Below are 15,987 nucleotides of genomic sequence, written 5' to 3'. Positions count from 1 at the left end.
TAGGCTTTCTCTATGATTGGGGAGTGGGCCTCATAGGCTCTCGATAAGTGGGTGGAGGAACAAGGCTCATAGGCTTTCTCTATGTTTGGAGGAGGCAGGCCTCATAGGATTTCCCATAAGTGGTTGGGGGCTTCTTTGAATAGGGTGACTCTGCACAGTGGTTCTGCACTTTGAGGTTGTCTCGATGAGCGTATGGGGTGGTGGACCTCAAAGACTTTTTGTATGGGGTGGGGTATGTGAGGGGTGGCAGGATTTATTGGCTTTCAGTGTATGGCACTTTCTATATGACTGGAGTTGGAGCACACAGGGTTTTTCTATGGTAGGGCAACCAGGACTTTCAATATGGAGGGCAAAACTCACGGACTTTCTCTGTGTAGGGGAGGCAGGATCCATATATTTTCTTCATAAGTGGATGGTGGAAGGAAGCAGGAATTCAAGTTGGTGGGTGTAGAAGATACGGTGACATCCAGCCCTCCTCCGATATGAGGAGCCAATAACCTATAGATAGGGGGCTCCATGTTATACCTCAAGGAGGTAGACTCACAGGCTTAATCTGTAAGTGGGTGGCTGTAAGACTTGCGGGCTAGAATTTGGGGTACACTGCTGTACCTGACTGATAATTTTCCCCCTAAAGAGATGGGCATGGTCCTCACATTACAGTGACCGAGGTAATACTTGTAATATTGGATGGGATAGGGGTTCATTTCGATCCAGGCAAGAGCACCATAATTGGTTCTTGCCTGACCCTCCCGGGCAGATTACTGCCATGGCCACTTGAAGCCTTTCTGGGAAGATTTCTGCTTTTCTTTATTCTGTGAGGAGCTCATTCCAGGAGATGGAGGTTGGTGGTGATGGTCCTCTGGTTTCGATGGAGGTTCTGGATGAAAATCTGACTGCTTCGACTCTGTTGCAGTAGTTTGGCCAATGCTGCGATTCCTAATTAATTTTGGAGACTGCTGAGAGAGGACATACAAAGGATTTTGTGAGATGGGTGAATCTTTGCTCTGTTGTTCCATTTTGTGAGGTTCAGCAGATGTTGCAAAGCCCTGCATTGTCACGTGTTGTCCTGTCTGTGCTGGCCATGATGAGGTTATGTGCTGCAGTGTGTGTTGTGTGTCTGGAGGAGTCTGGTGAGAGCTGGAGGATGAAGCCAAGTCATGCCATTGCCAGTGATCAGAGCGGGTCTCGGTTCTTTGATACATTTGACTGTAGTCATCTTTTAAGGTTTGGTCTCCTTGAAAGACGCTGGAAGTCCAGACATGGTGAGAAGGCTGCTGACCACTATGGGTCTGGTAAGTAGGATAGGTTATCTCGGTGTGTCTGACTTGACTTTGGGGTACATCATGGGGTAGCCCAAACCCATGACTTGATGTTTGTTCAAAGTATGAATAGTACTTCTGAGGATCTTGGTGGTCTGAACCTGAAGATGACCTGTGGACGGTCTCTTGAGTTCTCTGAGTTGTCTCCTGTTTCTCCATTGGGTAGTGTATTTTATAAGAACACTCTTGTTGCTTGGATGGTTCTTCCTTTTTGTTTGCTTCTTGTTTCAGGGTTAAGTCTTGTTTCGGGATTGTGTCTTGTTTCGGGATTGTGTCTTGTTTCTGGGTTGTGTCTTGTTTGGGGGTTGTGTCTTGTTTCTGGGTTGTGTCTTGTTTCTGGGTTGTGTCTTGTTTGGGGGTTGTGTCTTGTTTCTGGGTTGTGTCTTGTTTTGGGGTTGAGTCTTGTTTCTGGGTTGAGTCTTGTTTCGGGATTGTGTCTTGTTTCTGGGTTGAGTCTTGTTTCGGGGTTGTGTCTTGTTTTGGGGTTGTGTCTTGTTTCGGGATTGTGTCTTGTTTCGGGATTGTGTCTTGTTTCGGGATTGTGTCTTGTTTCGGGGTTGTGTCTTGTTTGGGGTTTGTGTCTTGTTTCAGGATTGTGTCTTGTTTCGGGATTGTGTCTTGTTTCGGGATTGTATCTCGTTTTGTGGTTGTGTCTACTTTCGGGGTTGTGTCTTGTTTCGGGGTTGAGTCTTGTTTTGGGGTTGTGTCTTGTTTTGAGGTTGTGCATTGTTTCAGGGTTAAGTCTTGTTTCGGGATTGTGTCTTGTTTCGGGGTTGTGTCTTGTTTGGGGTTTGTGTCATGTTTCAGGGTTGAGTCTTGTTTCGGGATTGTATCTTGTTTTGTGGTTGTGTCTACTTTCGGGGTTGTGTCTTGTTTCGGGGTTAAGTCTTGTTTTGGGGTTGAGTCTTGTTTCAGGGTTGTGTCTTGTTTTGAGGTTGTGTCTTGTTTTGGGGTTGTGCATTGTTTCAGGGTTAAGTCTTGTTTCGGGATTGTGTCTTGGGGTGAGTCTCGTTCCTTACTTAGGTCTTGCTTTATGATTAGACTTTGTTTATGATCTACGTCCTGTTTCAGAGTCGGGTCTACTTTTTTAGTTAAGTCCTCTTTTAGTGTCAAGTCATGCTTCATGGTCAGATCTTGTTTTACAGCTGAAAATTGTTTTTTGGTTGGGTCTTCTTTTTGAGTTTGGTCTTCTTTTGGGGTTGGATCTTCTTTGTGAGTTGGATCTTTTTGAGTTGGGTCTTGTTTTAAGGACAAGTCTTGCCTCAGGATTGGAACTTTCATGAATTCTGAATATTGTGTTCTTGGTGAGTCAGGTTTATGAATTGGATCTTGTTTCTGAGTTGGGTCTTCTTTGTGTGTCAAGTCTTGTTTCTTGGTTGGATCCTGCTTCTTCACTGAGTCTTCTTTTTCAGTTGGGTCCTGTTTTAGGACCAAGTCTTGCTTGTGGGTCAGATTTTGCTTCTCAGCTGGGTCGTCTTTTTGACTGGGATCCTGTTTTAGGGTTAGATCTTGCTTAATGGCTGAACATTGTTTCTTAGTTGGAACTTGTTTCTGTGATGAGTCTTCTTTAAGGCTTTGGCCTTGTTTTGTGGTTGGATCCTGATTCTGAGTTGCATTTGATTTCTGCATTGAGCCTTCTTTATCAGTTGAGTCATGTTTTAGGGTTGAATCTTGCTTGAGAGCTGAACATTGTTTCTGGGTTGAAGAAGTAGAGTCTGTTTCCTGGGTTGAGTCATGTTTCTTGGTTGAGTCTGATTTCAGGGTTAAGTCTGATTTCTGAGTTGGATCTTCTTTTGGAGTTGGGTCCTGTTTCAGGGGCATCAGGTCTTGCTTTTTGGTCATGTCTTGCTTAACAGCTGAATGCTTCTGCTCAATTTTATGAGTTGAGTCCTGTGTCTGGGGTGCATCTTGTTTTGGGATTGAATCTGTCTTCTGAGTTAAATCTTCTTTCGGGACCAAATCTTGCTTGAGAGCTGAGCATTGTTTCTTGGTTGAGTCTGGTTTCGGGGTTGAGTCTGATTTCTGAGTTGGATCTTCTTTTGGAGTTGTGTCCAGTTTCACGGGTATCAGGTCTTGCTTTTGGGTCATATCTTGCTTGACAGCTGAATGGTGCTCCTCAGTTTTATGAGTTGAGTCTTGTGTCTGGGGTGCATCTTGTTTTGGGGTTGAATCTTTTTTCTGAGTTAAATCTTTTGTCTGTGCTGAGTCTTGTTTCAGCGCCCAATCTTGTTTGAGAGCTGAACATTGTTTTGGGGTTGAGTCTGATTTCTGAGTTGGATCTTCTTTTGGAGTTGGGTCCTGTTTCAGGGGTATCAGGTCTTGCTTTTTGGTCATATCTTGCTTATCAGCTGAATGCTGCTGTTCAGTTTTATGAGTTGAGTCTTGAGTTTGGGGTGCATCTTGTTTTGGGGTTGAATCTGTCTTCTGAGTTAAATCTTTTTTCGGTGCCAAATCTTGCTTGAGAGCTGAACATTGTTTCTGGTTTGGAGGAGTAGAGTCTGGTGTCTGGGTTGAGTCTGTTTTTTTACTTGGATCTTCTTTTGGAGTTGGGTCCTGTTTCAGGGGTGTCAGGTCTTGTTTTTGGGTCATATCTTGCTTAACAGCTGAATGCTGTTGCTCAGTTTTATGAGTGGAGTCTTGTTTCTGGGGTGCATCTTGCTTTGGGGTTGAATCTTGTTTTGGAACTGGACATTGTTTAGAGGTTGAATCTTGTTTCTGGCCTGAATCTTGCTTGATAGCTGAACATTGTTTCTGGTTTGGAGGAGTAGAGTCTGGTTTTTGAGTTGAGTCTGGTTTCGGGGTTGAGTCTGATTTCTGAGTTGGATCTACTTTTGGGGTTGGGTCCTGTTTCTGGGGTGTCAGGTCTTGCTTTTTGGTCATATCTTGCTTCACAGCTGAATGGTGCTGCTCAGTTTTATGAGTTGAGTCTTGAGTTTGGGGTACGTCTTGTTTTGGGGTTGAATCTGTCTTCTGAGTTAAATCTTGTTTCGGGACCAAATCTTGCTTGAGAGCTGAACATTGTTTCTGGTTTGGAGGAGTAGAGTCTGGCTTTTGAGTTGAGTCTGTTTTTTTAGTTGGATCTTCTTTTAGAGATGGGTCCTGTTTCAGGGGTGTCAGGTCTTGCTTTTTAGTCATAGCTTGCTTAACAGCTGAATGGTGCTCCTCAGTTTTATGAGTTGAGTCTTGAGTTTGGGGTACGTCTTGTCTTGGGGTTGAATCTTTTTTCTGAGTTAAATCTTTTGTCTGTGCTGAGTCTTGTTTCAGCGACCATTCTTGTTTGAGAGCTGAACATTGTTTCGGGGTTGAATCTGATTTCTGAGTTGGATCTTCTTTTGGGGTTGGGTCCTGTTTCACGAGCATCAGGTCTTGCTTTTGGGTCACATCTTGCTTCACAGCTGAATGGTGCTGCTCAGTTTTATGAGTTGAGTCTTGTGTCTGGGGTACGTCTTGTTTTGGGGTTGAATCTGTCTTCTTAGTTAAATCTTGTTTCGGTGCCAAATCTTGCTTGAGAGCTGAACATTGTTTCTGGTTTGGAGGAGTAGAGTCTGGTTTTTGAGTTGAGTCTGGTTTTTTAGTTGGATCTTCTTTTGGAGTTGGGTCCTGTTTCAGGGGTGTCAGGTCTTGCTTTTGAGTCATATCTTGCTTAACAGCTGAATGGTGCTGCTCAGTTTTATGAGTTGAGTCTTGTGTCTGGGGTACGTCTTGTTTTGGGGTTGAATCTTGCTTGAGAGCTGAACATTGTTTCTGGTTTGGAGGAGTAGAGTCTGGCTTTTGAGTTGAGTCTGTTTTTTTAGTTGGATCTTCTTTTGGAGTTGGGTCCTGTTTCTGGGGTGTCAGGTCTTGCTTTTGAGTCATATCTTGCTTAACAGCTGAATGGTGCTGCTCAGTTTTATGAGTTGATTCTTGTGTCTTGGGTACGTCTTGTTTTGGGGTTGAATCTTTTTTCTGAGTTAAATCTTTTGTCTGTGCTGAGTCTTGTTTCAGCGCCCAATCTTGTTTGAGAGCTGAACATTGTTTCGGGGTTGAGTCTGATTTATGAGTTGTATCTTCTTTTGGAATTGGGTCCTGTTTCAGGGGCATCAGGTCTTGCTTTTTGGTCATATCTTGCTTAACAGCTGAATGGTGCTGCTCAGTTTTATGAGTTGAGTCTTGAGTTTGGGGTGCATCTTGTTTTGGGGTTGAATCTGTCTTCTTAGTTAAATCTTGTTTCGGTGCCAAATCTTGCTTGAGAGCTGAACATTGTTTCTGGTTTGGAGGAGTAGAGTCTGGTTTTTGAGTTGAGTCTGGTTTTTGAGTTGAGTCTGGTTTTTTAGTTGGATCTTCTTTTGGAGTTGGGTCCTGTTTCAGGGGTGTCAGGTCTTGCTTTTGAGTCATAGCTTGCTTAACAGCTGAATGGTGCTCCTCAGTTTTATGAGTTGAGTCTTGTGTCTTGGGTACGTCTTGTTTTGAGGTTGAATCTTGCTCCTGAGTTAAATCTTTTGTCTGTGCTGAGTCTTGTTTCAGCGCCCAATCTTGTTTGAGAGCTGAACATTGTTTTGGGGTTGAATCTGTTTTTTTAGTTGGATCTTCTTTTGGAGTTGGGTCCTGTTTCTGGGGTGTCAGGTCTTGCTTTTTGGTCATATCTTGCTTAGCAGCTGAATGCTGTTGCTCAGTTTTATGAGTTGAGTCTTGTGTCTGGGGTACGTCTTGTTTCGGGGTTGAATCTGATTTGGGAACTGAACATTGTTTAGGGGTTGAATCTTGTTTCTGGCCTGAATCTTGCTTGAGAGCTGAACATTGTTTCTGGTTTGGAGGAGTAGAGTCTGGTTTCGGGGTTGAGTCTACTTTTGGGGTTGGGTCCTGTTTCTGGGGTGTCAGGTCTTGCTTTTTGGTCATATCTTGCTTCACAGCTGAATGCTGCTGCTCAGTTTTATGAGTTGAGTCTTGAGTTTGGGTTGAATCTTGCTCCTGAGTTAAATCTTTTTTCTGTGGTGAGTCTTGTTTCTGCGCCCAATCTTGTTTGAGAGCTGAACATTGTTTCGAGGTTGAGTCTGTTTTTTGAGTTGGATCTTCTTTTGGAGTTGGGTCCTGTTTCTGGGGTGTCAGGTCTTGCTTTTTGGTCATGTCTTGCTTAGCAGCTGAATGGTGCTGCTCAGTTTTATGAGTTGAGTCTTGTGTCTGGGGTGCATCTTGTTTTGGAGTTGAATCCGTCTTCTGAGTTAAATCTTTTTTCGGGACCAAATCTTGCTTGAGAGCTGAACATTGTTTCTGGTTTGGAGGAGTAGAGTCTGATTTTTGAGTTAAGTCTGTTTTTTTAGTTGGATCTTCTTTTGGGATTGGATCCTGTTTCAGGGGTGTCAGGTCTTGCTTTTTGGTCATATCTTGCTTAACCGCTGAATGCTGCTGCTCAGTTTTATGAGTTGAGTCTTGTGTCTTGGGTACGTCTTGTTTTGAGGTTGAATCTTGCTTCTGAGTTAAATCTTTTCTCTGTGCTGAGTCTTGTTTCAGCGCCCAATCTTGCTTGATAGCTGAACATTGTTTCGGGGTTGAGTCGGTTTTTTCAGTTGGATCTTCTTTTGGAGTTGGGTCCTGTTTCTGGGGTGTCAGATCTTGCTTTTTGGTCATATCTTGCTTAGCAGCTGAATGCTGTTGCTCAGTTTTATGAGTTGATTCTTGTGTCTTGGGTACGTCTTGTTTTGAGGTTGAATCTTGTTTTTGGTCTGAATCTTGCTTGAGAGCTGAACATTGTTTCTGGTTTGGAGGAGCTGAGTCTGATTTTTGAGTTGAGTCTGGTTTTTGAGTTGAGTCTGGTTTTTTAGTTGGATCTTCTTTTGGGGTTGGGTCCTGTTTCAGGGGTGTCAGGTCTTGCTTTTTGGTCATATCTTGCTTAACAGCTAAATGGTGTTCCTCAGTTTTATGAGTTGAGTCTTGTGTCTTGGGTACGTCTTGTTTTGAGGTTGAATCTTTTTTCTGAGTTAAATCTTTCGTCTGTGCTGAGTCTTGTTTCAGCGCCCAATCTTGTTTGAGAGCTGAACATTGTTTTGGGGTTGAGTCTGATTTCTGAGTTGGATCTTCTTTTGGAGTTGGGTCCTGTTTCTGGGGTGTCAGGTCTTGCTTTTTGGTCATATCTTGCTTAACAGCTGAATGCAGTTGCTCAGTTTTATGAGTTGAGTCTTGTGTCTGGGGTACGTCTTGTTTTGGGGTTGAATCTTGTTTGGAAGCTGAACATTGTTTAGGAGTTAAATCTTGTTTCTGGCCTGAATCTTGCTTTAGAGCTGAACATTGTTTCTGGTTTGGAGGAGTAGAGTCTGGTTTCTGGGTTGAGTCTGGTTTCTGAGTTTGATCTTCTTTTGGAGTTGGGTCCTGTTTCACGGGTATCAGGTCTTGCTTTTTGGTCATATCTTGCTTAACAGCTGAATGTTGCTGCTCAGTTTTAAGAGTTGAGTCTTGAGTTTGGGGTACGTCTTGTTTTGGGGTTGAATCTTGCTTCTGAATTAAATCTTTTTTCTGAGTTAAATCTTTTGTCTGTGCTGAGTCTTGTTTCTGCGCCAAATCTTGTTTGAGAGCTGAACATTGTTTGTGGGTTGGAGAAGTAGAGTGTGGTTTCTGGGTTGAGTCTCGTTCCTGAATTGGATCTTCTTTTGGTGTTGGGTCCGGTTTCAGGGGTGTCAGTTCTCCCTTTTGGGTCCGATCTTGCTTAACATTTGAATGCTGCTTCTCAGATTGATGAGTTGAGTCTTGTGTCTGGGGTGAGTCTATTTTCAGGGTTGAATCTCGATTTTGAGTTGAATCTTTCTTCAGGGTTGGATCCTCTTTCTGGATTGAGTCTTCTTTCTTGGTTGAGTCTTTTTTCTGGCTTGAGTCTTCTTTCTGGGTTGAGTCTTCTTTCTTGGTTAAGTCTTTTTTCTGGCTTGAGTCTTCTTTCTGGGTTGAGTCTTCTTTCTTGGTTGAGTCTTTTTTCTGGCTTGAGTCTTCTTTCTTGGTTGAGTCTTTTTTCTGGCTTGAGTCTTCTTTCTGGCCTGAATCTTGCTTGAGAGCTGAACATTGTTTCTGGTTTGAAGGAGTAGAGTCTGGTTTCGGGGTTGAGTCTGTTTTTTTAGTTGGATCTTCTTTTGGGATTGGGTCCTGTTTCACGGGTATCAGGTCTTGCTTTTTGGTCATATCTTGCTTAACAGCTGAATGGTGCTGCTCAGTTTTAAGAGTTGAGTCTTGAGTTTGGGGTACGTCTTGTTTTGGGGTTGAATCTTGCTTCTGAATTAAATCTTTTTTCTGAGTTAAATCTTTTGTCTGTGCTGAGTCTTGTTTCTGCGCCAAATCTTGTTTGAGAGCTGAACATTGTTTGTGGGTTGGAGAAGTAGAGTGCGGTTTCTGGGTTGAGTCTCGTTCCTGAATTGGATCTTCTTTTGGTGTTGGGTCCGGTTTCAGGGGTGTCAGGTCTCCCTTTTGGGTCCGATCTTGCTTAACATTTGAATGCTGCTTCTCAGATTGATGAGTTGAGTCTTGTGTCTGGGGTGAGTCTATTTTCAGGGTTGAATCTCGATTTTGAGTTGAATCTTTCTTCAGGGTTGGATCCTCTTTCTGGATTGAGTCTACTTTCTTGGTTGAGTCTTCTTTCTGGGTTGAGTCTTTTTTCTGGCTTGAGTCTTCTTTCTGGATTAAGTCTTCTTTCTTGGTTGAGTCTTTTTTCTGGCTTGAGTCTTCTTTCTGGATTAAGTCTTCTTTCTTGGTTGAGTCTTTTTTCTGGCTTGAGTCTTCTTTCTGGCTTGAGTCTTCTTTCTGGCTTGAGTCTTTTTTCTGGCTTGAGTCTTCTTTCTGGGTTGAATCTTGCTTTAGGGTGGATTCAGATGTTTTTGAGGATGCCGATGGTTGTAGCAACGAACCTTTTTTGGATGCGCATATCAGACAACCTTTCTTGGGCCTCAGCGCTTCAAAATAAGCAATGGCAACTTTTGCCACCAGTTCTAAAAATTCTTTAAAGTCCACCTCCCCATCATTGTTTTCATCGAGGGCGTGCAGTATTGCTTCAATCGTGTGGGGATCTCCAGAATCCTAAGGGACACAAATAACCAAATTATATGAAAGCGCTTATTAAGAGTGTTTTAAGTATTAAGTATTTTTAAGAGCAGACTACGTTCCTATGGGTTAGTTATTATATTCTGTAGGATTTGTCGTCATGTCTGGCCTTTGGTTGGGAATCTGTGGACAAACTACATATCCCAGGATTCATCTTCCTGCTCTCACTCTCTGTGTTCGTGTCTTACAGGAGGGAGGTGGGCGTGACTTTGTAAAGGATCATGTGACATCAGATGTGGGAGGGATTTATTACCTGTGATTTCATTGGAGGGGAGAGTAGAGAAGGGTGGGAGTACACGGAGAGTGAGCCCAGGCAGATGAATCCTGGGAAATGTAGTTTGTCCTCAGATTAACTGCATGTAAATAATAGGGATACAAGGACCAGCGAGTAAAATGAGGACAATGAGGATTTAGCACTGCTGGGGATGTATTTTCAGATAATATTTGTAATCTGGAGAACCCCTTTAAAGAAGTTCTAAAGTCCCTGGGGGTAGGAAAGAGTCCTTAAAGGGATAGTGTTGCAAGGAAATTAAGCTAAGTTTTTATATTAAACAGATTTTTATTTTTAATTTTGAATTGCAAATCATCCTAATAATCTTGTTTTAACCACCTATATCAGTGTGCTGTACGTGAGGTGGCTGCTGTAAAGTCTCAGTGTATTATTTGGCTTAGTGGTCAGAGTCAGATATTCATAAAAATATCTTTTACATAAATTTGTTTCCAAAATAGGTAATTTTTGGGTAACAAATTCCCTTTGAAATCTAATAGATATTTTCATTGAATTTAATACATGAAAGGTAAACAAAGGGTGTAGCGAGATTTGACGATAGAAAACCTCTCTGATATCTCCGTAGCAAAGGGCGGGTGAGAGGTGGATAAAACTGCACCAAAACTTCCCAGGCCGATTACTAAGAGAGATTTGTGCCCTAAAATAGACAGAGAAAGTTTTTGTGTCCCGTCCTAATGAGGCACGCTCCAAGAGTAACAGATATGTATGAAAGGTTGAACAGTTACACCCTATGTCGGCTACACCCAACACAACCTGGAGACACCCAGCGAGCTCCAGGAGGAGGATTAACCATAGAGGTGCCGGCTGTGCCTCTCCCTTGTGCACCTATATAAGCAGGCCCAGAGGTCTGACCATAGCAGTGACCCATGTAATAATGAAATATAGCAGAGGATACAACGTCCTCACATCTCACCTCAATCACATCTGCAAACTGCGTCTGGATAAGGCTCTGGAATTCGGCAATGTCCAGCTTATCGCAGGGGGGACTTTGGCTGCTGAAACTATGGAAGGTGTTGATGATGCCGCGGATGACGGTCAGGAGATTGGCCATGGCTGCTGGATGGGCGATAAAAGAGAAAAATCAGAAGATTGTCAGGATAAGAGGAGCCAGTAATGTCACACCCTGAGAGCTCAGTACCATGGACCCCAGCAGGACATGGGTTAATGTTACTCTAGAGTCCTCCCCCATCCCTCTCCAGCACAGAAAGGGTTATTGTCCGACAGCTCTGTAATAGAAAGAGTTAATGCAGGTCTGGGGGTGGGGGTGGGGGTGGGGGTGTTGGTATCCTATGGTCACTTAGTGACGATAAATAATAGAGTGTAAGCATGGTGTTCTGGTGTGAGCTACCTCCTGGGGTGTAACGCACCATACACCTATTCATCAGGGTGTAACAAGCCTCCGCCAGGCAGTAAGGCACGGAACGGGCCCTTCTCTAGCTCCAGGGGCCACTTATGTAATAACAGCAGTTATGGAGCAATACCCATAAAATGCTAAACTAAACTGCTAGAAGGAGAAAACTACTGCATAACACCAACAGTGTACATGGCTGATATGGGGAGGATAAGATACAGTATACAGCAGATATGAGTGATATGGGGGAAATATGATACATTACACAGCAGATATGTCTGACACAGGGGTAATAAGATACAGTATACAGCAGATATGTCTGATACAGGGGTAATAAGATACAGTATACAGCAGATATGAGTGATATGGGGGAAATATGATACATTACACAGAAGATATGTCTGACACAGCAACAATAAGATACAGTATACAACATAATATGTCTGACACAGGGTAAAAAGATACAGCATACAGCAGATATGACTGATACAGGGGTAATAAGATACAGTATACAGCAGATATGTATGATACGGGGTAATAATATACAGTATACAGCAGATATGACTGACACAGGGGTAATAAGATAAGATAAGATATTCCTTTAATAGTCCCACAATGGGGAAATTAGATAAGATACAGTATACAGCAGATATGCCTGATACAGGGGTAATATGACACAGTAAACAACAGATATGACTAATACTGAGGTAATAAGATACAGTATACAGCAGATATGACTGATACAGGGGTATAAGATACAGTATACAGCAGATATGACTGATGCAGGGGTAATAAGATACAGTATACAGCAAATATGACTGATACAGGGGTAATAACATATAGTATACAGCAGATATGACTGATACAAGGGTAATAAGATACAGTATACAGCAGATATGACTGATACAGGGGTAATATGACACAGTAAACAACAGATATGACTAATACTGAGGTAATAAGATACAGTATACAGCAGATATGACAGATACAGGGGTAATAAGATACAGTATACAGCAGATATGACTGAAACAGGGGAAATAATATACAGTATACAGCAGATATGACTGATACAGGGTAATAAGATATAGTATACAGCAGATATGACTGATGCAGGGGTAATAACATATAGTACACAGCAGATATGACTGATACAAGGGTAATAAGATACAGTATACAGCAGATATGACTGATACAGGGGTAATAATATACAGTATACAGCAGATATGACAGATACAGGGGTAATAAGATGCAGTATACAGCAGATGTGACAGATACAGGGGTAATAAGATGCAGTATACAGCAGATATGACTGAAACAGGGGTAATAAGATACAGTATACAGCAGATATTACTGATACACGGTAATAAGATACAGTATATAGCAGATATGACTGATACAGGGTAATAAGATACAGTATATAGCAGATATGACTGATACAAGGGTAATGAGATACAGTATACAGCAGATATGAGTGATACAGGGGTAATAAGATACAGTATACAGCAGATATGACTGATACAGGGGTAATAAGATACAGTATACAGAAGATATATCTGATACAGGGGGTAATAAGATACAGTATACAGAAGATATGACTGATACAGGGGAAATAAGATACAGTATACAGCAGATATGACAGATACAGGGGTAATAAGATACAGTATACAGCAGATATGACTGAAACAGAGGAAATAATATACAGTATACAGCAGATATGACTGATACAGGGTAATAGCATACAGTATACAGCAGATATGACTGAAACAGGGGTAATAAGATACAATATATAGCAGATATGACTGATACAGAGTAATAAGATACAGTATACAGCAGATATGACTGATGCAGGGGTAATAAGATACAGTATACAGCAGATATGACTGATACAGGGGTAATACGATACAGTATACAGCAGATATGACTGATACAGGGGTAATAAAATACAGTATACAGCAAATATGACTGATACAAGGGTAATAAGATACAGTATACAGCAGATATGACTGATACAGGGGTAATAACATATAGTATACAGCAGATATGACTGATACAAGGGTAATAAGATACAGTATACAGCAGATATGACTGATACAGGGGTAATAATATACAGTATACAGCAGATATGACTGATACAGGGTAATAAGATACAGTATACAGCAGATATGACTGATACAGGGGTAATAAGATACAGTATACAGCAGATATGACTGAAACAGGGGAAATAATATACAGTATACAGCAGATATGACTGATACAGGGTAATAAGATACAGTATACAGCAGATATGACTGATACAGGGGTAATATGACACAGTAAACAACAGATATGACTAATACTGAGGTAATAAGATACAGTATACAGCAGATATGACAGATACAGGGGTAATAAGATACAGTATACAGCAGATATGACTGAAACAGGGGAAATAATATACAGTATACAGCAGATATGACTGATACAGGGTAATAAGATATAGTATACAGCAGATATGACTGATGCAGGGGTAATAACATATAGTACACAGCAGATATGACTGATACAAGGGTAATAAGATACAGTATACAGCAGATATGACTGATACAGGGGTAATAATATACAGTATACAGCAGATATGACAGATACAGGGGTAATAAGATGCAGTATACAGCAGATGTGACAGATACAGGGGTAATAAGATGCAGTATACAGCAGATATGACTGAAACAGGGGTAATAAGATACAGTATACAGCAGATATGACTGATACAGGGGAAATAATATACAGTATACAGCAGATATTACTGATACACGGTAATAAGATACAGTATATAGCAGATATGACTGATACAGGGTAATAAGATACAGTATATAGCAGATATGACTGATACAAGGGTAATGAGATACAGTATACAGCAGATATGAGTGATACAGGGGTAATAAGATACAGTATACAGCAGATATGACTGATACAGGGGTAATAAGATACAGTATACAGAAGATATATCTGATACAGGGGGTAATAATATACAGTATACAGAAGATATGACTGATACAGGGGAAATAAGATACAGTATACAGCAGATATGACAGATACAGGGGTAATAAGATACAGTATACAGCAGATATGACTGAAACAGAGGAAATAATATACAGTATACAGCAGATATGACTGATACAGGGTAATAGCATACAGTATACAGCAGATATGACTGAAACAGGGGTAATAAGATACAATATATAGCAGATATGACTGATACAGAGTAATAAGATACAGTATACAGCAGATATGACTGATGCAGGGGTAATAAGATACAGTATACAGCAGATATGACTGATACAGGGGTAATACGATACAGTATACAGCAGATATGACTGATACAGGGGTAATAAAATACAGTATACAGCAAATATGACTGATACAAGGGTAATAAGATACAGTATACAGCAGATATGACTGATACAGGGGTAATAACATATAGTATACAGCAGATATGACTGATACAAGGGTAATAAGATACAGTATACAGCAGATATGACTGATACAGGGGTAATAATATACAGTATACAGCAGATATGACTGATACAGGGTAATAAGATACAGTATACAGCAGATATGACTGATACAGGGGTAATAAGATACAGTATACAGCAGATATGACTGAAACAGGGGAAATAATATACAGTATACAGCAGATATGACTGATACAGGGTAATAAGATACAGTATACAGCAGATATGACTGATACAGGGTAATAAGATACAGTATATAGCAGATATGACTGATACAGGGGTAATAAGATACAGTATACAGCAGATATGACTGAAACAGGGGAAATAATATACAGTATACAGCAGATTTGAGTGATGCAAAGGTCCTCATATCCAATGTTATATCAGTGCCTACTGTGATATACTGCATATGCTATATTCCATATAATATACAGTATATGTTTATATATATATATATATATATATATATATATATATATTTATTACATATATGATACACCATATATAGTTCTTATTTCTGTATAACACACATACCGTATATAACACAGGTACTGTATACTGCTTACTACTATACACCATATATTCTTCATATACTATATACCATATATACTATGACATATATTTCATATATACTGCATAGAAAATACACCATATATACTGCATATACTATATGTACCATATATATTGTTTATTCTGTATACCATAAATACAATATATCATAAATTTATTACATACTATATATTGTAAATATACTACCTATACTATACACCATATATAGTGCTTATTATTATATTCCACACATGCCACATATATACTCTGTACAATATATGCGACATATTCTATTTATTACTTACTACTATATACCATAGATTTTGAATACACTATATACCCTTGATGGTGAACCTATGGCACGGGTGCCAGAGGTGGCACTCAGAGCTCTCTCTGTGGACACCCATCTGTGGAGCAGATTGTACTGTGTGGGGGCCACTGTGGAGCAGATTGTACTGTGTGGGGGCCACTGTGGAGCAGATTGTACTGTGTGGGGGCCACTGTGGAGCAGATTGTACTGTGTGGGGGCCACTGTGGAGCAGATTGTACTGTGTGGGGGCCACTGTGGAGCTGATTGTACTGTGTGCGGGCCACTGTGGAGCAGATTGTACTGTGTGGGGGCCACTGTGGAGCTGATTGTACTGTGTGCGGGCCACTGTGAAGCAGATTGTACTGTGTGGGGGCCACTGTGGAGCAGATTGTACTGTGTGGGGGCCACTGTGGAGCAGATTGTACTGTGTGGGGGCCACTGTGGAGCAGATTGTACTGTGTGCAGGCCACTGTGGAGCAGATTATACTGTGTGGGGGCCACTGTGGAGCAGATTGTACTGTGTGGGGGCCACTGTGGAGCAGATTGTACTGTGTGCGGGCCACTGTGGAGCAGATTATACTGTGTGGGGGCCACTGTGGAGCAGATTATACTGTGTGGGGGCCACTGTG

General features: G+C 41.3%; 1 protein-coding gene across 1 annotated transcript; it reads right to left on the bottom strand.

Moving 5' to 3' along the window:
• Positions 1 to 566: 566 nt before the first annotated feature.
• Positions 567 to 10,711, bottom strand: LOC142186708 (uncharacterized). Its single transcript, XM_075261337.1, has 4 exons — positions 10,574 to 10,711; positions 6,207 to 9,347; positions 3,848 to 5,783; positions 567 to 2,953 (listed from the first exon to the last, which is right to left on the bottom strand). The coding sequence occupies exons 1-4, from the start codon at positions 10,709 to 10,711 to the stop codon at positions 759 to 761; spliced, it is 7,410 nt and encodes a 2,469-aa protein (XP_075117438.1). The 3' UTR covers positions 567 to 758.
• Positions 10,712 to 15,987: the final 5,276 nt, after the last annotated feature.

This window comes from Leptodactylus fuscus, unplaced genomic scaffold, assembly GCF_031893055.1.
Source record: "Leptodactylus fuscus isolate aLepFus1 unplaced genomic scaffold, aLepFus1.hap2 HAP2_SCAFFOLD_113, whole genome shotgun sequence".
NCBI classification, from domain to species: Eukaryota; Metazoa; Chordata; class Amphibia; order Anura; family Leptodactylidae; genus Leptodactylus; species Leptodactylus fuscus.
The sequence above is the reverse complement of the archived record's forward strand: the minus strand, read 5'-3'. Positions and strand labels throughout refer to the sequence as shown.

What these genes read in the sequence shown, in the direction of transcription:
- LOC142186708 (XM_075261337.1), bottom strand. Translation starts at nt 10,711, where the DNA reads ATGGCCAATCTCCTGACCGTCATCCGCGGCATCATCAACACCTTCCAT. An exon ending in CTGAGCAGCAGCATTCAGCT is followed by an intron (nt 5,784 to 6,206) that starts GTGAAGCAAGAT and finishes GATTTAACTCAG; the next exon opens with GAGCAAGATTCAACCTCAAA. An exon ending in AACTCCAAAAGAAGATCCAA is followed by an intron (nt 2,954 to 3,847) that starts GTAAAAAAACAG and finishes CTGATAAAGAAG; the next exon opens with GCTCAATGCAGAAATCAAAT.